Source organism: Mauremys reevesii, linkage group 6 (genome assembly GCF_016161935.1).
Source record: "Mauremys reevesii isolate NIE-2019 linkage group 6, ASM1616193v1, whole genome shotgun sequence".
NCBI classification, from domain to species: Eukaryota; Metazoa; Chordata; order Testudines; family Geoemydidae; genus Mauremys; species Mauremys reevesii.
The window spans coordinates 78,314,439-78,337,565 of NC_052628.1; the positions used below are offsets into that span (position 1 = coordinate 78,314,439).

Here is a 23,127-nt window from a genome sequence, read left to right on the forward strand (position 1 = left end):
AAATATAGAAGGTTCCTCCTCTTTCCTTGGTGTCTCACAACCGCCTACCTTGCCAGTCTGGCTTTCATGTAAGAACGAGGATAGTTTAACAACCCCGAGATGTCAGTATGTACCATTAGGAGCATTTATACTTGCCACTTCCTCTGAATCTGCTGTTCCTTACACACATTTCTCCTTGCAGAAGGTTTTTGTCAAGATCACCAATGTAGTTAATGACATATCAACAGTTTCACATTCTGTAGAAGAACGTGTCATGTAAATGGACAGATAGACTGTGCAAAGAAATTAGAGCTGTTGCCATGTGGCTTAATTTTCCATACTAAAACCTTGTACTGTGTGTAACATAGTAAAGCTAATATCCTTTAACTGTTACTGTCCTTTGCCTTATATTTTTAGTGTCTAAATTCTGTGCTGGCTCTAAGATTTTTTTTTTTTTAAACAAACTGATGCTGATATAATTCTTTTCTTACTAAGAATGCTGTGCATATTTTGTGGATCTATTATGTCCTGTGTAAAAAGGTGCAGGTCCAATTTTTAGATTTAAGAGCCTAGATAGCCTTCGGTGCCTAAAACAAATATTTAAGGGCCTGTCCTTAGGTATCCAAGTTTGTCTTGATCAAGGACGGAAGTTTTTTTGTTTTGTTCTCTTCCCCCTCCCCCCCCCCCCAAACTTGTGAACCCTCAGTTCCCTTCTTGATTCCTACTCCCATATGCTGGACAGTATAACAATTGCATGAAATTCTAGTTCCTATTAAACTATTTTGTTATTGGTCAGCCCCCTGATTTTTAAGGCACTTCTCCAAAACTGGAGAATCTGATAGGCAGTCTTTTAAAATTATTTTCTCTTCCATCTCCCAGGAAACACTTTTTTTGTGTGCATGATTATACTAAAATACTAGCTTTGCTATTCTTGAGTCACCTGCTCTCACCACCTAAGAGAGGAACAGCAGGGCTTAGTTTGTGCAGAAAGACTGTCATTGTGAACCACATGCTAGTACAGATTCAGAGAATTAAGTGGGTTTTTTTGTGTTTTTCAAACATATTTAGCTGTATCCGTAACTCTTCATTTACTTAAGTAAAATAAAAAAGATGATGTATGTACAGCAATTCCCTGATGCAAGGGGTCATTTCTCTGGGCTGTATTCACTCCGGATGCCGTAACTGATGGCATTACTTATAGCCTATGCACAGAAGGAAAGAAGTCATCTGATGGCAGCTCTTACTGACTTCATAAAAAATTATTTCATTGTGGCTAGTCATAGAGCAAATTACTACTCAACATGAGTAAGAATGGGAAAGTCTAGCCCCAAAATAGGAAGAAACAATTCAGAGGAAATCTTAGCTTTTTAGGATTAATAAAGATAATTAATAAAGATGAGAAGTGAATAAGACTTTGTCCCTTTATTTAAAGTTTTAAGTTACTTTAGTTTTGGTGATATTGGAATTGTGAACATGTTTTTACAGTCCCTTTCGAACCTTAATTAATGCCTCAGAAAATGGTGTAAATTGATGACAAACTGCCTTATGAGTATTCAGCAGATTTAGGCTATTTGTGAGTATTTTTAGCCCTGCTGCTGTGGTAAGTATATAGGGTAACCAGATGTTCCGATTTTATAGGGACACCCAATATTCTGGACTTTGTCATATATAGGCGCCTATTTACCCCCCATCCTGTCCCGATTTTTCACACTTGCTATCTGGTCACCCTATATGTATACTGAATTCCACAAACTTTTTTTAATGCAGTATTAACCACTCTCTGCAGCATTCTTTTGACCTGTGATGATTTGAGGCTGCTACTAGGGGTCTTAGTTCAGAACGATTTTCAAAAGTTTTAATCCTTTTACAGGATCATAAAATAATAACAGGCCCATATTCAGAAATGTATTTTTGGTACTAGGCAATTCCCAGACTCCAGAAGCTCTTTAAATTATTCACGTTTATATACAGGGCTAAATTGTGGCTTTGCTACAAGGCCACGTATGGGGCAGCACCTAGCTCTGTTGTCCCAGGAGCAGAGCAAGAAGCAGACTGGGTTTTAAAGTCACAATCTACCTCCTGATTTCCCCCTATTTGGGGAGGGAGGACAGTACCCTTTACCAGAATGGCATGGCATGTCCCGTTGGTGATCCAACACAGGTGTGCTGGCTGGCCTGTTGAGATAGGGACGCAGAGCTAATGCTCTGCCCATCCTCAACTCATGCATAGGGAGAATGTAATCGCCCCTTAGAGGCTCTCTTCACTCTGTGCTGCTATCCATAATGTTGAACAACAGGAACACCTTACTCCCCTGGGTGGGCATGTGCTATGTCCCAGAGCTTTTAGTGTCAGCATTAAAAACTCAGTGACATTGTCTGAATCGTTTTATTAATCTACTAACTAATCTCAAACCTGGAAAACCGCTTTCTCGTGTACCCTGTGTGTGGCTGAACTAGAGTAGTATAGTAGTGAAATTTATATTGCACTTACATACCTTAGTACTTTTCCTACAATGATCTCAAATTGTTTAATTGGGTGAAATCCTGGCCCCAATGAAGTCTATGGGAGTTTAGTCATTGAGTTCAGTTAGGCCAGGATTTAACCCGAGAAGTCCTACAACAACCTTGTGAGGTAGGCCCGCATTATTATTCCCATTTTACAGATGGAAAAATTGAGGCAGGTTACTGTTATATGACTTGACCAGCTTGTCACAGTGGAACAGTGGCTCCCAATACTCTAGCGTAAAGAAAAGCAGAAACAGAAGTGGGTTGGGTGGCATTCAGGAAAAGTAATGGATAGAGGAAAAAAGGAATGGAAAGATTAGGGGAACATAAGACAGTAATGGTGTTAAGTGGTATCAAAGTTTGTACATTTGTTAGGCAGGAGGAATGGATCAACAGAATTTTAGAAATGTTCTTCATAAAACATCATATTTTGGAATTTTAAAGGGAAAAGAGGTAAATTGTAATTTTGAGTCTCTACCTGATTATGGATTTTGCATGCAACTCTCTTTTTTTTACCTTGTGTTATCAGGTCATAAATACAAAGTTCAGTTTACTACATTGGAACCAAAGCAATGTGGCAATGTAATATATTGTATAAAGTTTGAAATTGTACTATGATCGCTTATAAATTTGAGTCGTTCTATATGACTGACAAAACTTCCCTGAGGGAAGATGGAATTCCCAAGCCAAATCTAAATGAAGTGAGCACTTCTGTAAAATTAATGTCGACAGGTATGTCATCTAGCCCTTTGTTTCGAACAAATCTTTTTTTAAATGTGTTGTACCCCACTTCTGCTGAACTAAAGCAATATGTCTGTTAAAATGATGATTGAATGATAAACCAATGTTACAGTAGGGCACTGAATCCCTCTAGGCATATATCCTTAACAAATCTAATAAAATATCCTGCATACCTGGATTGCTTGTACTGTAATAGTATACTTTACATATGTACTGGATTGCTTATCTGTGGTAAAAGTTGGTCATTGAAGTACTTGTAAAGGGGGGGATTGCCAACCAGAGAATATGCATGCTGATCTTTAGCACAACAGGCCATAGGGAGCTTAACTGGTCTCCTGTTCTCCAGGGAAAAATATTAAATGCCTACTTATTTAGCTCTATACTGTGTAAAATGGGAGTCAGGCTTTGAGCAACATGAAATGTCAGTTAAATTTGTAATCTAAAGATAGCAAGGCTTGAATAACACAGCAGCTAATTTTATTCACTGTAGCTTTCTGTCCTTGTAGAATAAGGAAATGGGATTGATATGGGGGGGTTGGTATGGAGAAGAAGGGGTGAGAGAGAGAGGTGCTTATCTTTATACATCTTCATCAGTTTTGATTATTGATATTAAAATCTATGTGAGCTTCATTTAATCCTTGATTATTCTGCTAATACCCAATTTTCAAATTGATATATCCAGAGTGGTTCAGATCTGTGAACCTTACTACTTCACCCATGCTAGGCCGCCATCAGGACTCGCTATGAGGAGGAAGAGAAAAGCAGCTGAACTGGCCATACCAGAATTGTCGTGAGGAGGCAGCAGCCTTTCTGCCTATTTGGTTCAATTAGGTATTTGAAAAAGTGATTTGGCTGAAGCTGACTATTGGAGATTAGGCTGGACTTTGGCTGAATTCTTTTACAGCACTAAGCCCCAACTAAGCAATGTATTTGAGCACATGCTCCAATCTCATTGAAGTCAACAGGACTTGAGAACATGCTTAAAGTCATGCATGTGCTCAAGTGCTTTGCTGAGCCTGGATCCCGATTGGTATGAGTGAGAATCTTGCATGATTTAGCTGCTTTTTATTCCTTTGTGGATCTATGATTTGAGTTAGATGAGGGCATGAGAATGAAGGAAAGAGGAAATGTTAGTGGTCAGATCATAAAGTATGTTATATACCAGTAAAGAGAAATCACTTTGTGTCTGTGTATAGAGAAGAGATTGTATGGTCTGGCTAATGTAGAAGGGCTGAAGGTCTTGGGTTCTGCTGCTGGCTCTTGCACTTACTTCCTGTCATGTTAAAGTTGTTTTGTGCCTCAGTTTCCCAACCTGTACAACTGATATATCTTTTGTGAGATGTTATTTAAAGATGAATCTTTCAGAGACTTAAGCAACTGCTTAATTTTAACCACCGGAGTAGTCCCACCAAGGTCAGTGCTTTGAGATCATCAGATGAAAGGTGCTATAGCAATGGAAAGTACACAGAACTTTGGAATGTAGGAGCTAGGTTTGTGTGTGTGTATTATATGTATAATATAGTATACGTGCAGACAGATTTTTAAGTCTACATATCTGTTGATTTACAGATTAATAATTTTAAGATAAACTTTATTAAATGAAGTTAGTAATTGAAATCCAAATGATCATATCTAAGAAAAAAGTGACTGAAAGCTTTTGTCACTTTTTAAAAAGCACATTTTAAATGTTTTCCAAAGGAAACAAACCCATCCACAATAACAGATTAATATAAAAATATAAAACAATATACAAGGTCTGTCTAATGTGGATGAAATAACATGTATATTAAGTTATTGCAGTTTTTCAATGATAGCTGTATGTCACAAAAATGAAGGCTTCCAATTGTGTGGTAAAGAATGCTATATTGGCATGTGATTCCCTTGGGGCAACAGGCCTCTGGAGCCACAAAGCCACCATTTATACAGTTAACCAGTATGTCATGCATTATTGTCATGTGGTTTATGTCCTTAATTTAACTATTTACTTTTAACACTTATCCATTTCTACCAATTTATATAGCTATCTGATTGACTGAAGTACTTCTTTTCACCTTAGCCTGATTCCCCAGCTTATATAACTGGAAAATTAATCATGTGCTTTTGATAAAATTTCCATAATATTTTATAAACTGGAAGATGACTGGAATTTAACTGCACAGTCAAGAGGAAGAGAGAAGGATTAGGTGAACAGGGGACTTTGGTTTGGTTTTGGGGTGTGTTATAACTTTCTGAGTAATGGTAAAGAAACAAAGAAAATTCTCCCTTTTAAGTGACGCTTACCCTGGAAGGTGACTCCTAAAAATGGTAGCCTGTTGTCTGTCAATGAAGTCCATGTCACATCATAAATAAAAATATTTCCCCCCCAACTACCAGCCCTGCAAACTCTGAGGCTCTGACGGTCAAGTTGGATCCTTCTCACTTGTTGTCATAGTAAAGTTTCTGCAGGCCAGATTACTCTGTCCGTGACACATAGGGAACCCATTGCTCTCAGCTAATTGGAATTTAGTAAACAATTCGTTCATGCTCAAGAAGGAACAGAATCCAGTTTAGAATCTTACCTATGTTGGCACTGCAGGGCTAATGGGAGTACAAAGCAGTAAAAAAAATATTATTTTTGTCCCCCAACTCAACAGATATGATGCTGAAAACGCGGCGGCGAAACTGCTGAGTAAGAATTATTTTAACTAAGACATTAAAATTGGATAAAATTTACAAAACCTGTCATACTCAGACATACAAATAAATTAAGATTTAACAGTCATCATGGTTTCGAGAGTTTAAGGGACACAAACAAAATAAAACTTGCTGCAGTGTTTTGAACCCAGATAGCAGCGTTATGATAGTGCAGGTGTTTCTCAAACAGTGGTCTGGGGATCATCTGTGAACCATAGAGCTCTTCCTGGTGATGTGCAGAATGAAACCTTTGGAAAATAAAGCAGTGAGGGAATTGGAATTGGGAGTAGGGGACCATAAACATGCATTGTGGAAGTATTTTTGTTTAAATGGTCCACAGAATGGAGACGTTGGAGACCCACTATGCCAGTGCAGGGGTTTTCAACCTGTGGTCTGCGGACTGCTGAGGGTCCATAGACTCTGAGATTTCCAAAGGGGTCTGCACCTCCATTTGAAATTTTTTAGGGGTCCATGAATGAAAAAGGGTTGAAAGTCACTGTGCTGGTGCATAAGAGATAGAAAGTGCAAAAGCGTTTTTTCCCGCAACTACAGAAACCCCTAATGGGGAAAATATAAGTGCTCCCTTTTTGAGCTTTAAAGCCTTCTTATTATCTCAACAACAACAACAACAACAAAAACCTTACTTGAGGTTTGTATATGCTTAGATAGGATTTTGGTACAATTAGCAATTAGTTGCAATTAAATTTTACAGTTTTAAGACCAGTAGTAGGGAACTTGCTGACCAGAATGGCAAGATGGTTATTTCTGAAGTTGTAAATGATTCTATTTTTGCTCAGAAAATCCAGCTGGAGTGTAAAGTGTACATTGTTTTAGTAAAAAATAAGTTTTTTAAGCTTCTGAAAAGCCTGATCAATTTCCTTCCTCTCAGGGGGAACTGAACATAGCTGTTGCAAGTGATTTAGGGCAAGAGAAACTGGGGGAATTGCCAGATGTTTAAAGTGACAGCACTTCTAAATGTCACTCTGTATCCTTTTATATTTATATAGTGACTTCATCCCAAAAGATCACAAACTTATATATTAGCCATCATTCCAGTGTGAGGAATGGATGGCATCTGGGGAAGTTTTAAAAAAGTTGTCAGATGGGTTATATCAACTGGAAATATTTTTTGTTTGGGGGTGTTAGAGAAGGAATAGTGAGGGCTGGAAGAGGACAGATGGACAGTTGAACAGGAGCAAAATTGGTGTCCAATGAACTCGTGAGTAGCTACAGGTTTGCAGATATGCTGTTTGCTGCAGATGTGCCAGTCAGCTACAGGAGGAGTTATAGTCTTGTTCAGTGGATTCGAATACCAGCTGACAGGTGTGGGAGTGAGGCACTGGAGACCTGATTCTGTGAAGCTGACCACAACCTTCTGATGTTTGAAGCTGTTTCTGACGTGTCATTTTTGAACATCTGGAATGAAAATTTAAATAAGTCATGACCGTTCTCACCGGGGTAGTGGTATAGTACCACTAATTCCACTTTAGGTAATTATAGTCCTTTAACCAAAATGGATACATCATTGTTTTTCACTTCCTGTCATATCGTGTCACGTAGTGCTGTTTCACTGACAGCTGTGATGCAGCTGCCTTTGGGGTGGAACACAGCAGCTATTTAACATCACACAACTCTACTACACAACTGTTCATGACAGGAATTGTACAATAGTACTTTATGCCTTATATCCAAGGCTCTCACAGTTCTTAACACACATCATTGAAATGAGCTTCAGAGCATCCCTGTGAGGTTGGTAAATATTGCCCACGGTTTGTGGATGAGGAAGTTGAGGCACAGAGCCTGCACCTACCGAAGGTCACACAGGAAGTCTGTGGAGATCTGGGAGAAGAATAAAGCTCTCCCAACTACTAATGCTGTGCTTTAACTTTAATACTGTGCTTTCTCTCCAGCTGAAACTACAGTGGAATTTAGGAGGGTGAGTAACTAGTGATCTTGTCAGATTTCACAACCTGACTTGATGTGGGTGCAAGCCATTTGCCAGAAAACAATTTGCTTGACATGGTTTGGGGGGGTGAGGTGGGTAGGGAATCTCCATATTTCACAATAACAGTAAAAGGCCATCAGGGGACTAGGTGTCTGACATCTAGACTGTGAAATAGAGCTGCTTTTTCTTTTCTTTTTAACCTGGGAAACAGACTGTAGAAGTTGCTATACTGTATCAGGGTAGTGGTCCAGTCCAGTAGCCATAGTTGTTATATGTGAAAATGTGTGTTGGGAACAATTTGACTATAAGCCGAGAGTTTGTGGACCTGTGGACTTGACTTTCTCTCCCCTTTCTCCCTTCTCCCCCCCGGAGTCGTGATTCACTGGAAGGTTATTTGTGTGTCATAATGAATTTCACATTGTTTTCTTCTTCAAAGGGTAAGAGGAACAACATCCAGTAAAAATAAACTAAATGTTACCAATATGCAGTTGTCCTTCAGTCCCAAATCCTTAGTTTATTTGAAATTGTCCCTTGAAATGATTTTCTTCCCATGTTGGTGCTTTTCCTTCCTCCCTCCCCATTTGACCTATTCCTTTTGCCATGAAGGACTGTACGCTCCCCAGCAAGTACTTGGTGCTGGCTGCAGCAGGTGGATGCTACAAGCTGCAGATGCGGCAGCCACATCTGAGGAGCTGAAATAGGCTGTACTGTGCTGATTTGCTTGGTGCCACAGTTCGGCCTCCACGCCCCTCCGCCCTTCACAGCACATACAAACACAGGCGCTTCACTGTGCTTCCCCCCTTCCCCTCCAGGAAAACAACTGGTTGCTCTGAACAACCTTTTACTGAAGGGAAGGGGCAGAGCCCACAGTGCAGAGAACCAAAGAAAGAGGCCCACAGTGGGTCCAGTTCCTGAACAGTCAGTGTCTGCTGGAGAGAATGGGGATAAAGAAGGAAAAGTGAGGAGGAGTCTGCAGTAGCAAGGGTGATAGAACTGCCCGCGTCTGATTGTGGCTGAGAATGAAGTTCCAAGTCCTCCGTCACCACACTCTAGTTGAAGACGAGAATCATAACTCCATAGTGCATTCAACTGCAAATTTGAAAAACTGGAAAGCATCAAAGGACCTGGACTTTGGGAAAGATAAAGGCAAAGTTAGCCCATTAGCTGGATATAAATTGGAACATCCACCTTCTTTCAGCAAGGGAATTAGTGTGGGTTGTTTTGAGAGGCTCCCCAAAAGTAACATTGTTGCAGGCATAGTTGGGGATTCCTTCCCCTTTGTGATCACATTTGGGAACTGCTTAAGGGTGAGTCATCACATCCAGTGTTAAAATGCTGCTCGGGCAATAAGTGAAGGGATAGGTTCAGGACTCTGCCCCGTGTTCGCTGCTGTTGCCCTTCCTGATGCCAGGGAAGTTTTAAGGTGCTGGCCCAAAGTTAATTAGATTGCTGCCTGGGTGGTTGTACTGACGTGTACCTGAAGATTCTATTTCATTCATCTCCTATTTCTGGTGGCATGTTTGGAGGCAGTATTGAGAAGCTTCTGCTGTACTTTATTTAAGCTCAGTTTGTTGTTTCAGATTTAGGAGAGTGTGGTTACATTTTTTTTAATTATGTCCCCTTTACATGTGTATGTATACTGCTGTATGCATATAAACAAACCCAGACATAAGTATCTCTACACATGTGTATATGTAGTGGACAGAGCTACCAACTCACTTCAGCAAGTCCCTATTTAATGATTCACTAATATGAAAGACAGCTTCTTAACCAAACAGGCTTTAATATACAGATTTATCTAAGGTCAACTGGCTGCTTGTGTTTGTTTTTCAGTTGGGGGTGACATTTATTTGGTTGAATAGGAAGGGTTTCATGTTCTAAGTACTGACACACATCCTGTCACGGAGCTGTCATTTTTCATCATGTCAGTTGACCTCTCTGCTAATATTTCCTGTGTTAATTTTCAGGAGAGGCTCAGCAAGTGGAAATAGATTTTTTTTTAATGGTGCTATTCTCTTCATATTCATATAAGTACTTAGGACTGGATTTTAAAACTTATTTGGGCGTCTAGTGAGATTTTCAAAGATGCCTAGGTACCTAACTCCGACTGAAATCAATAGGAGTTAGGTACCTAGGTGCTTTTGAAAATTCCCTTAGGTGCCTATCTGCCTCTTTAGCTACCTAAATAACTTTTAAAAATCTGGCCCATATCCTGTTAACAGCCAGAGTGATTTAAATATCACCTTTTTAAACAACACTTTAAAAAAGTTTTTAAATGTGATTATTTTTATCAGTGAGTAGCATTCTAATGTTAATTTCCATCTCCTTATTTTTCCAGGTTTTCCATGTTTTTCTCCTCCTTGAGTACTCTGTATTATTTCTTTTCCCTACCCTTCATTGTCACTGTGAAATTCACATTGAAAGCTTGTTTAATGGTGTAAAGCTTCACAGTGCCAGCCGTTTGATTCAGTGATATGCACCACCTCAAGTGAGCAGCTTTAGTGTTAAAATCGTGCCCTTCTGATAATTGTCATAAAACTTGCCTACAGAAAGGAAAGGGCACGTGTTGGAGGTCTTGCAAACTCTAGGTTCAGATTGCCATTGATATTGCACAAATCAGAACCTTAAACTTGTTTGTCACTTCACTGTGCTGCATTTCTGTAGCTGTTACATCACTGTTGCTACAGAGTCACTACACAAAGATTATCTGAGTTATTCTTTGAATGTACTGAAGAATGATATGCTTAATGCTGTAGAAACCCAAGATCTTGATTTTGTAATGAGAGAACTGTTGTTGGCTTTTGTTTTGTTTGTTTTTTTAAACAATCCTTTATCTGGTATTTGCTAAAAGGAGGGGGAAATTGACTCCTGGCGGGGAGGGAGGGGGGAGATAATGAAGGTTGATGGAAAATATTATGATAAAGTTTCAAAATTATAAGACCTGGAAGGTTATGTTTACATGCCTCTAGGAAAATACATGCCTCTAGGAAAAAATGGTTTCTAGCTTTACCAAGAAGTAGGATTCACTATTTATTGCACAATTTAAACAGAGCCTGTTTAAGCCTTTAGAAAAGAACAAGATCCCTTTACTGTTTGACCTAGACACGGTTTCTCAAAAGATCTATTGTTTTCAGGAGTCATCTGACCTCATCTGGCAAATTTTCCTGTTTATTTAGACAACATAGCCTGAAATTGCCAGTTCTGTCATATGATCAGTAATGCCATCATAACATAATGGAATATTGTGTAAACAGTTCAGAAACTGCGAACTTCAAAAAATTCCAGAAGGTGGTGATGTGCTGAATTGGCTTAAAAAAGGAACTTTTTTGAGGCATCAACAGTATGCAGTTAGTGTGAGGTCTTCACTTACTAAGGGCACGTCTACACTGGCAGAGTTACAGCGCTGCTCAGAGAGAGCTGAAGGGAAACCGCTGTTGTGTGTTCATACTGTCAGCTGCCTGCGCAATAGCGTGTTCACACTTGCGGCAGTTGCAGCGGTATTTGGAGCAGTGCACTCTGGGCAGCTATCCCACAGAGCATCTCTTGCTCTTCTGCCGCTAAGACTTGTGGGAAGGCAGAGGGGGTCGCAGGGCATCCTGTGTCCTGTCCCAATGCCCTGTGATGCATCGCTTCCCATTCCAGCAATCCCTGTGCTTCCGTCTGCATTTGGCGCCATCTTTCAACGGTTTGTTAAATTTAATTATCAATGTAAGTTACTTTGTTATCCACGGTGATAAGCCCATTTTATTATAATATGGATTTAATCTAACCAAAACCTATTTTTCATTCAACTGGGCTCCTGAGTCTGCAACACCAGTGGGTATTGCTGATTCAAAAAAAAGCAATGCTGGCAATGTAACTCTGATCCCGTTCTCATTCCCACATGGGAATGTCCAAGTTTAACATGCTTTTGGAAAAGTATCATTAGTCGACTCCAGCTGATTCTGGATATTGTGCTTCCTACAAGCCATATGCCATTTATTTTTAAGGGATTTATTAATGGTTTTTTTTTCATAGAATTAACGTGGTTCAAGGAACTACTATTATAAGATTCCTTTGTGGTGACAAAAACAAATACTTATACAGTGGAAATATTAGGTGCTGGAATATGGGATTACTGGCTGTTTTTAAAACTCATATGAGAGTAGACAAATTCGATAGATGTAATATACAACATTATCTGCTTTTTTTTATCTGAGTAAAATAAAGAATAGTGCCTCAATATAGTTCACAATAAAACTTTCCTGTATATGTGTCTGTATTGGCCTCCTCAAATGTTATCAGAAACTAACAAAATATTTAAACAGAGAGGCCAAAATATTATTTTTTTGGGGAATCTATTGTACAATAATGTGGAGATGTTGACAAGTGTGGACCAGGACACCTAGTCTACAAATAACTAGATAAGGGTGTGAAAGCTGATGACCATATCATTAATTAATTAAAACAACATAAATTTGGTCTTTTGCATGTGCACATCAATTTGTGTTAGAAATAAGAAATATCTATTGATGCTTGCTGAAGCCCTGGCATGCTGGATGAGATGAGATCCCACTACTGAAGGCATTAACACTGAAGTCTCTTTGTATTCAGGCAGAGTACATTGTTACTCCTTTCCAGCCTAGCCTGGTCTATTCCAAAAGTCCTTGTGGGTAATCACAGAGTATGGAAAATTGTCTGCATATCCAATCTATGTATCAAAATCATACAATGGTCCTTGAAACAGACCCAGTCAGTTGCCTGTATGTCCTCTGTGTGGTCAAGGACACTTTTTTAAATATTCAGGAATTCATATTACTTACTGTTACATGTCTTTTTGTTTTCTCTAATTTACCTCCCTTTTCTTCAGAAAACAGTGACCCAGTGAAACTATCCCTTTGTTATTTGGCTGCAGAGAATGGAAGTAATTAAGGTGCTTACCCCCATTTTATTTATCTTGCTACTATGTTTCCCAACTGTCGTTACCTAACAACTGAGGAAAGACATGATCATCCACTTTATTTAGAAATTCAGCAAGATTCAAAGAAGGATTGGAGATTTATATGGATAACAAAAATATCCAGTTATTTCCTTTCATTATCATTTATCGCCATAATTTACATTAAAATATACCATTAACTATATTAAGCCTCATGCTTCATGGCTTAAAACAGTTTTTAACTATTAGGAATTAGGAGATTTCTTGCACTTTTAGCTGAAGTATTTGATGCTAGCCACTATCATAGACTGAATACCAAAGTAGGCAGACCATGGGGGGATAGCTCAGTGGTTTGAGCATTGGCCTGCTAAACCCAGGGTTGTGAGTTCAATCCTTGAGGGGGCCACTTAGGCATCTGGGGCAAAATCAGTAGTTGGTCCTGCTATAGTGAAGGCAGGGGGCTGGATTCAGTGACTCCTTGGAGTGCCTTCCAGTTCTAGGAGATAGGATATCTCCTTTATTTATTTAAAAATGGGTTGGACACAGTATGGCAATTTGCTTGTCCCAGTGAAAGATGGTCCTAGGTTAAAATGGTCTGCTCCTTGTATCACAAGAGATTCTTCTGGATGGGTTGGACTCCCTAACTGTAAGTTATCTTACTGGCCACCATGCTTTCTGTCTTTCTCTCTTTAACATTGTCCATAAAGCTATGCCCACTGGGTCCAAAAAAAAGCACAATCCTAAAGTGGCCCACACAGAGAAGATGTTAGTGCATATTCTTAAATGTAACACAAAGCAAGTAATCAAATGTTTATATGCCAGCATTGACATTAGAACCTCTAAAAGTAAAGGGGGAAAGGGGCTAATGTCTCTGGACTGTCTGTCTTAGTTGAATAAAACAATCTCCTATATGCAAAACTCAACATATATTATAGTTTTAAAGCTGTCTGGTGTAGACAAATGTGTTTGGACTTATAATGGTGAGTTTTGATCTCTTGAGTTTATAATTTTAGCACAGTGGAAAGCAAATTATGTTTGGACCCAGAGATTGGTTTAAAAATGTTGATGTGATCAAATTCCCTTTGTTTGATTTACTGATGGGAATTATTTTCATTTTTATATACTGAAAATGATAGACATGCCATGTGTGTGTTAATGTTTTTTTTAATTAATTTAGTTTTTATATATTGTGATTTCAAGTTAAATTGTTTGAGAAGTTAAACAGTGTTCATAAGATTTAGAAGGCAAAGAGAACATTTAGTTAGGGGAAGGATGTTGTAGGGAAAGCTCTATTAGACTCCTGCATCTCTGTTTGTGGACTAACATATTTCACTTCTGTGGCTATATGATGAAGAAGCAGGTCACAGGAAAGAAACATTTATCCCTTTTCCTACTTTATGAGAAAGCTCAATAAAGATCCATTGTTTTAGAAAATAGCAAACATTTACTTATGACAATATCTTGTCGTACTCCTTGAATTTCTTATTTTTGGCTTTTGCTACAGATAGCTCATGCATGCTTTTACCACCTCTTCCTGATCTGCGACTGGCACCATCATTATGCCTTCTTTTAAAGCACTACTCCCAGTACACAAGTAAAGAGATGTAGGTTCTCCAGCTGATATTATAGCTTTCTGTGTTGAGGGGGCTGATGCTGTGAAGTGCTAAGCAACTCCTAGGCTCTGCCTAGCTGCTAGTCTAAGGTATAAAGGTGTGTTGTTAGAAGGTGTTAGCTCAAGCGGTCTAAAATACTTTCTAAAAGTCTGGTATAGATAAGGTTGTGCATGCTAAACTGATCGAGTTAAATCCAGCATAAGCCTAGGCTTTAATTCAGAGAAGTAGTCCTCAGAGTCAGCATTATATCTGTGTTTCCCAAAACAAGCAATCTGCAGACAGTTTGCTAGGGGTCGGCAGGCACCAAGAGGAGAATGGCTTTTTCCGTTATATTGCTTGAACAATGTTTTCCACGGTTTGATTACTGTTAAAATATATTTTGGAAATGGAGTGTTTCCTGAGTGTTGGATTAAATTGTCCTTTATGGTTACCGATTTGTCTCTTTGGATGATAGACTCTTACATGAGTTTGTGCCTGCTTTTAATTCCAACTCTTTTGGATTAAATTTGGTGCAATTATTGTTATTAAATTAGTTTAGAACCTTTTGCTTAGTATCCTGAGTCGTTTTCAGATTTCCCTTCTCAAAGTGGTTAATAAGCTGATCATCTGTATGAGAAAAGATACCTGACATTCCTATTGAAATATTGCATTTTGTTTGTTTTTTACCTTTTTCATATAACTTTTTTTTGCTGTGTAAGCAGTCACTGCTCTGTCTTAGCTGGATATTTCTTGGCTCTCAATGCTCTAAGTATTCAGGCTACTATTGGTATGGTTTTTGTATTTTTGGGGGCGGGTGGGGAATTCTTTATGCATTAGACGTTTTCCTCCCAATTATTTTGTGGAAGACTTTAGAATAAAATTACCAGACTGGTGAGAACTCTCCTAAATTGTCCAATTCTTCTCAGGAGGCCAGTGACATTTTTGTAATCTTCCACTAAAGTAGCAAATTCAGAAATCCTATCTGAGTGGATAGGATGAACTTCCAAAATGTGTTCTTTCAAGTTTTAAACCTTTTTTGAGAGCACAGAATCCCGGCAAATATATCCTAATATTAAAATATTGCCTGAAAGTGATTAAACAGCATACCTCTTACATACTGTGTAGTACTAATCCAATGATAAAAACTGATTCAGGAACAACAGTTGCCAATTCTTCTCCAGCTAAGTGAGTTTGCTTTGAATTAATTAACTTTACTGCCTGAGCATAAACATCCTGCTCATGAGAAAAGGTGGAGAAATGACCTGTGTTTGACTGAATACTTTGTCTTGCCCAACCGTCTGAACTATGCAGGCTATGAAATGGCATGTTTATTCCCGCAGAGATTGTAACTTTTGAACTGGTGGTCGTGCCCTTCTGGAGGGTAAGGGATAGTCTTAAGACTGAAAGGTCCAAAATTTTAATTTCTTTCGAATGTTAGCTCTTATTTCAGGCCTACCAGCTTTAATTATGTCCCATGAAAAAACTATCAGCTTAAAAGTTGACCAGTATCTTTATTTTTCTAGATTTTTCTGTTTTTAAAGTCTATAACATTAGGCTTCAACCAACCAACCTGAAGCATATTCTCACCAGCAACTGCACACCGCACCATAGTAACTCTAGCTCAGGAACCAACCCATGCAACAAACCTCGATGCCAACTCTGCCCACATATCTACACCAGCAACACCATCACAGGACCTAACCAGATCAGCCACACCATCACTGGTTCATTCACCTGCACGTCCACCAATGTAATATATGCCATCATATGCCAGCAATGCCCCTCTGCTATGTACATCGGCCAAACTGGACAGTCTCTAAGGAAAAGGATAAATGGACACAAATCAGACATTAGGAATGGCAATATACAAAAACCTGTAGGAGAACACTTCAACCTCCCTGGCCACACAATAGCAGATTTTAAGGTGGCCATCCTCCAGCAAAAAAACTTTAGGACCAGACTCCAGAGAGAAACTGCTGAGCTCCAGTTCATCTGCAAATTTAACACCATCAGTTTAGGACTAAACAAAGACTGTGAATGGCTTGCCAATTACAGAACCAGTTTCTCCTCCCTTGGTTTTCACACCTCAGCTGCTGGAACAGGGCCCCATCCTCCCTGATTGATCTAACCTCGTTATCTCTAGCTTGCTTCTTGCTTGCTTATATATACACACCTGCCCCTGGAAATTTCCACTGCTTGCATCCGAAGAAGTGGGCATTCACCCACGAAAGCTCATGCTACAAAACATCTGTTAGTCTATAAGGTGCCACAGGATTCTTTGCTGCTTCAACATTATTTGAGTGGGGGAGGTAATTTTTTGGGAGGAAGAGAGGTGTTTCAGATTGAACTGTAAAATGTACCGAGGCATTGAAGGATTGCAGGAGTTCGGTTTGCTTTTGTTTTTTCCCTGCACTTCGCCCCATTTCTTTTTGCCATCAAAGTGGAAGAATCCTGCTGAATTCTCTATCTGCCTACCTGCACTGTCTTCCTGATATGATGTCACGACCACCATAACACTGGTGACTGGGTAGTTGGTGTTACTACTGGTGCCTGCTCCTGCAGCTTATCTCGATGTGGTTCTTATATGGCCCCTCTCACCATAGTATCTGAGCATCTAACAGTCTTTAATGTATTTATCCTCACAACATCCCTCTGAGATAGGAAAGTCCTATTATTCTCATTTTACAGGTCGGGAACTGAGGCACAGAGAGAACTAAGTGTTTTGCCCAAGATCGTATAAAGTCTGTGTCAGTGCAAGGAAATGAACCTGGGTTTCCTGAATGCCCTAACTACTAGACTGCCTGCTGATTCTGTATAGCAGAACTGAAGTAGTACTATGCATCCGTCTGTGCCTAGTAACTGAAGTGTTCCTCTTCTTGCTATCGTGAGTGTGAGGTGACACACAAACTGAAGTGTGGGGAGAGAAGGAAAGATCTGAAGTGAAAGGGAGTGGAAGGAGTTGTGTAACCTATGGAGAGGAGCAGAAAGATTCACAAAAACAAAATGAACAGGAAAAAAGCAAGTGGGTGGAGAGATGTGTATGAAACTTAGATAGAAGCTGTGGTGCTACTGGTTGGACTGATAGCTGGAGAAATTCAAATAATGCCCCCCACTCCCCTTACAACCTAAGAAAGTCAGGAGAGATCACCTGACTTCCTAGCCAGAAGAAATGAAATCGAACACCTGCCTTGCTCTAGGACCCTACAGTAACGATTATTTTGGTGAAGAAACAGTTTTCAAGTTCCCAAGGAGCTGTAAACTACTAAAGTATTTTCTTTAAAATTATGAGCAATACCTTGACTGCTTGCTGTTTAATTTCAATAAATAACATGGATACATACTGTATTTAGACCTTTTAATCTCACTTCTGGGTCTAAAGTGCTAGAAATGTGCAGGATTTTAAAATCATCTTGCTCTGACATCCAAACATTGGTCTCATCCTGAATCCCAATTTCATACTTTAAAAGGAACAGACAATACAGTGTGTGGGTGTGAAGTGTGTTATTCACAGCTTCAAAATGGGAAAGGCTTCAACTGTTGCCCTGGTAACTGTGGCAACTAGCATGTGACATGGCATCTGTGCAATTCTACTGTATATACATATTAATTGCAAAAATTCTGAAATGGGCCTCAGAATTACTTGTTCTGTCTCTTTCCCAGGAACCCTTTTTTAAAGAAGGAATGTATTCTTTCCTTTCTTGAGTCTAAGGTTACTCGGTGTGTTGACACTTCTTTGTAAAAGGGAGTGAAGAGGCCTTGGGGAAGGCAGGAAAGAGGAAGAGGTAAAAAAATGAATATTTTTCAGGTTAAAGGAAGTCGTCAGTGTTTTTTTAAAAAAAAAAGTTTCAGTAATTTTAGCCACATAAATATGGAAAGTTATTACCACTCTTTAAAAATTATTCAGGACAAGGCAGCAAATACATTTTTTAGATTTTGTGAAAAGTGAATAGCATCTAACTGCTGTTCATCTAGCATGGAATAAAGAATGGGATTTAGTTGCAGCAGTGAGGCACTGGGATTTAGAACATCTGGGTGCTGTTCCTGGCACTACCATAGACTCGCTCTGTGCCCTTGAACAAGTCATTTAACCCATTTGTGCCTTGTCTTCCCCATCTATAAAACAAATACTTACAGCACTTCCCTGAAGGCTTCATTAATGTAGCTACAGTGCTGTCAGATCCTCTGAGTGGCACCAGATGCATATATTATTTTTTATTTCTATTTCATTGTAGTGAAGCCCCTACATGAGAAGATCCTGTTACTAGAATGATACTTTAATTTACCTTTTAATTCAGGTACCATTAATTATTTTACTGATGGTGTCTAATAAAGATTGAGGTATAGGTAAGTGCTAGCTGGAGGCCATGCTGGGTTTTGGGACAGTTTGGGAGCTCTGGGGGGTTTTTAAAAGATTTTTTACTTATTTTGTTTGTTTTTTAATGTGTGTCATGAGCCCACAGTGCAAAATAGGCACAAATGATAAACTGAAATAAGTGACTAAATTGAAGCGGTTCCTTTGATCTGAAAGAAAGATGTTTGCTTTGTTTTTCTTTCATAGACTAAACATACTAAATAGACTATCAGTGAGGAATATGTATGTATCGTATACTTCATATATATGAACTATGTATATAAAGGCACTCATTCAACACCTCATCGTCCGTAGTTACTTTAATTTTCAATTACATATCCCCAAGGACAGGAGATATTTCATTGCCTTGTCCAGCTTGGTGTGTCTCTTCTGTCCCTTTGTTCATAATGAACAATAGTAACATTGCTACAATGGACATAGGCACATGCTTAACTACTTATCTGAGTTGGGCCTTTGTCTACACTAGCTTTTGTCAATGTGGTAACTCAGTTACTACGTTCCTGTCTGCACTTGTATTAAAAACAGGGTTTCCTGAAGCTTTTTAGAATCCTGACTTAGAACCTTCAGGGAAGGCCAGTTGTGGCTCAACATGTATGGCTTTGTTAAGAAAATGGGACTGGGACTCAGGAGATCCATTGTTCTGTTCTTTGCTGAGTTGTGGACTATGCCGCCTTGGGCAAATCACCTAGGGGTTGGGGGAAAATGATTAACACTTTGTTTCCAGTCTTGAATCACATTGATATAACTAAATGCACGGCATCTGATTCTGGTCTACTTTCAGTAGTGATTACACCAGTGTAACTGTTTTGACTCATGGTGTGTACTGTAGTCAGGCCTGTTATGGCTGATGCTTGCACTCTCACTTTTCTCCTCAAAAAGGGAGGTGTTCTGGTACTGATTACTATGAAATATGTACAGCTTGCAGAGGACAGAGGCTCCATTTTTTTGTAAAAGATTTTGAAATTTTGGCATTGTTCAGAATAAGAATGAAAACCAATGTTTTTTTCAGTTCTCTGTAAAGGAAAATTCTAAAGTTTGTATATGTGTACATGTATTTTATACACACACACACACACACACACACACACACACACACACACACACACATTGGGTTGAATGAAATGTTTGGCTTTTACAAAAATGAAACATTTCATTTCGATTTTGACTTATATTTTAATATATAATACAAACTAAAATTTCAAAACAAAGTCATTTTAAACTAAAACATCTAAACATTTTCTGCTGAAAATGTCATAATGGAACATTGTTGAAATGCTTTTCAAGTTTTTCCTCCAAAATGAAATTGCAGTGAAATCAGCCCGATTTTTGAAGCATGTCAGTTTTGACAGAACCAGATATTCCAACAGAACACAAGTCTGTTAAAGTTTCTCTTACCAGCTCTAAAAATCAGGTTTATTTGACACACAAAAAATCAGTCTAGTAATTGAAACCTTGCAGTATATGCACAATTCTGTCATGGTGGGAGATAAAAGAAATGCTCTAAACTCTGAACCATTTTATTATAGTAACTTTATTCAATGTAAAGCATTATTCTGAAATTCTCTTCTCTCAGGTCGATCACAGGACTATTTCCCTGTTTATATCATGAGTAACTTAGACTTTAATACTGAACAGACTATTTCCTACATGAGCCTATTGCTCTTCTCTAGGGTTCAGGCACTAGTTCAGTGGACTACTACAGAGTCTGTTTTAAACAGCTTATTTTTATAAAATATATTTTACATTAATTCTTCTTTGAGTGTTTGCTTATGTCCATTCTATGCTAGGTGTTGCGTGTGCCATGTGCACAGTTGCTGAAGATTTATCCCTCAGTGGTATCCATTGGGCTGGCTCTAGCACCCTCTGGAGTCACACACACGTGTGCTGGTATAAAGGTTGCCACTGGCTCCACCCCTTCTTAGTTTCTTCTTACTGCCCATGACGGTTGCTGGAACTACCTCTCTTGCTTCCAGCAAGGCTTCTTTCTCAGTCGTCTGGACGTTCTCTGTTCATATTTTGTATAGTTATTGCAGTTAGTGTTGTTGAGGGACTTTTTGCCCCAGAGGCTGGGCATGTCCCATGCAGCAAGCTGATGCCAGTTAGTGACCTGTAAACTAGCTATCTGAAGTGTCTGAGGGGATTCTCATGTTAAAGAGAAGTGCCAGATCTGCAGGAACTTCAAACCCCGCACAAGAAAAGATAGAGACATTCAGCTGAAGGCCTTCTTATGGAGATGGCCCTCAGACCAACCTTGGAGCCAATGGCGATTATACCATAACTCTTCAGGTGGGAGAGGAAGGCGCATATTTGTCATGGATTTGATTTAATTCCAGAAATATTTTGCTCTTGTTGGGCATATCCTGTGATGTATTCTCATAGCTGTGGCTTTGATTCACAGTGACTTTTAGCTGGAATTGTATTTTGACAGGAGTGATTCCCACTGATAAGACATGTAAACTTCCCACCCGAACCTCCAAATGATTCTAGTCTCTATCACAGACCAGAAAGGGAGAGATACTGACCCTTTAAACTGTGACAGATCAAACCTTGACAGACAGGGAAGCTTTGACTCAGTCAGGTAACTTCTTAATGGCAATTGTGTTATACTTATTCAATTTCAGTTTAGTGATTAGCTTAAACTGGAATGTTCAGTGTGAAACCCATAGCCACTCTCATCTTTTAATACAGGAGAGTGGCCTGCAGCAATGGCTGGTGGCAGCATATGATGCTGCATTAGATCTAACCAGCTCCTGTATTAGAGATAAGGGCAGTGCAGTCTGTTCCATTTTATGCATTTAAGTGCAGACTTTGGTCTTGTGGCAGACTGCCAAAGCAGCCTTTATCAGGATAAATTTTGTCTACCTTTGATTCATCATTTACCTATTATTACATTAACAAAAATTGAGGCAGCAAGTTTATGCGAGAAAGGGGAAACTGAGGTCAAAATTGTTATGCTGTCCCATGCTGTGAGGGATGGTAAAATACATTATAAAGGGTATGCTGAGCATGTAATCTGACATTCACTGCCATGGTATTAAGGCATGGTATTAGAACTGTGCTGCATGAAAGCAGTTTGAATACACAGAGACCTTTGGGAACATATGTTATACTGTGTAAATCCATGCAGAGATACCTTAGAAATACTCCTATCAGAGCACTCTCACAAAATGTGTTCTTAGTGCTATGACTTCATATTGGAAATAGTGTAGGATTTCTGTGCATTTGTGTGTTTTGTATGGACATGAAAGATGGTGATTAATGGTTGATTAAACCAAGAGCATCTGATGTGTCACAACTGTAAACGAATGTGGGACAACTGATGTGCAACTCCAAATGTCAAAGATGGTTAGAGCTTTTTCTGTGTAAAGAATTAAGTATGTTGTTTTGTTTAATAGGTATTAGATTATAGTAAAGTTACTGATGTGTAGCTGGTTGCATATAGAAAGTTGTCTAATACTAGGAATGTTCTTATTGAGCTGTCTTCTAAACACAATACTTGATCACATGCCCTTTGGTTAATGCCAAGGTATTGTGGCTGATGCTGTGTTTAGCTTAACCAAAAAATTGAGCTCTGGTGGTCTTATGCTAAAAATACATTTAACACTCTGTGGGGGCAGTTCACTTTTAACTGTACACCAAATTTTATATTTAATCCAGGTATTCTTTGCTTTTTAAGTAAGTGGCAATCACAAAACTTCTTTATCCACCTTTCAGAAAAGGCGACGGCGGATCGACCGAAGTATGATTGGGGAGCCAACGAACTTTGTTCACACAGCTCATGTAGGATCAGGAGACTTATTCAGTGGAATGAATTCGGTAAGTGTATATGAATGAAGAAAACCCTGTATCATCTTAGACTGCATCCATACAAATACTAGAACAAAGACCGGAGAAATTATAGTTAGAAGACTGATTCACCACTGCGTTATACCTGTTCTACTATTGATTTCAATGGAGTTAGATCATTGTAAAACTGAAGAATAACACAGTGCTTAAAACATTCTTTAAAATATTATTAAAACGTGCTTAAAATATTCTAAATCAGAATGTAAAAATAGTAAACTTTTAATGTTCTGTTTACTGATATTATTATCTAGCAATTTTTGGTGCAATATAAATTATAAAGTAGTCACTGAGTAAGCTTCTTTTTCTTTCCTAATGGAAATGAGCCATTTGTGTATTCCCATAAGCTCGTATTGCAAAATAGGCTACGAAGAACTAGAAAAAGACTATCCTTAAGACCAACAGACAATGCATGGTATTTCACATTTTTGGTGTTTCTCTTCATTAGTTTATTGATCTTTCATGCAAATGTTATCAGTCTTGTTGTTTTATTAAGAATTCACATTTTTCCACCTGAAGCTATAATCCTATTTGTGACAGTTATCCTCACAGCAAACTGT

General features: G+C 38.8%; 1 protein-coding gene across 2 annotated transcripts in view; it reads left to right on the plus strand.

Annotated features, from left to right (window-relative positions):
- CDC42SE2 (CDC42 small effector 2) overlaps positions 1-23,127 on the plus strand; it is a 114,817-nt gene that overhangs the window by 83,624 nt on the left and 8,066 nt on the right. For both annotated transcript variants that reach the window (XM_039545083.1, XM_039545084.1), the window contains exon 3: positions 22,439-22,540. In XM_039545083.1, the coding sequence (XP_039401017.1) occupies positions 22,439-22,540 (102 nt within the window). The remainder of the gene's footprint in view (positions 1-22,438; positions 22,541-23,127) is intronic.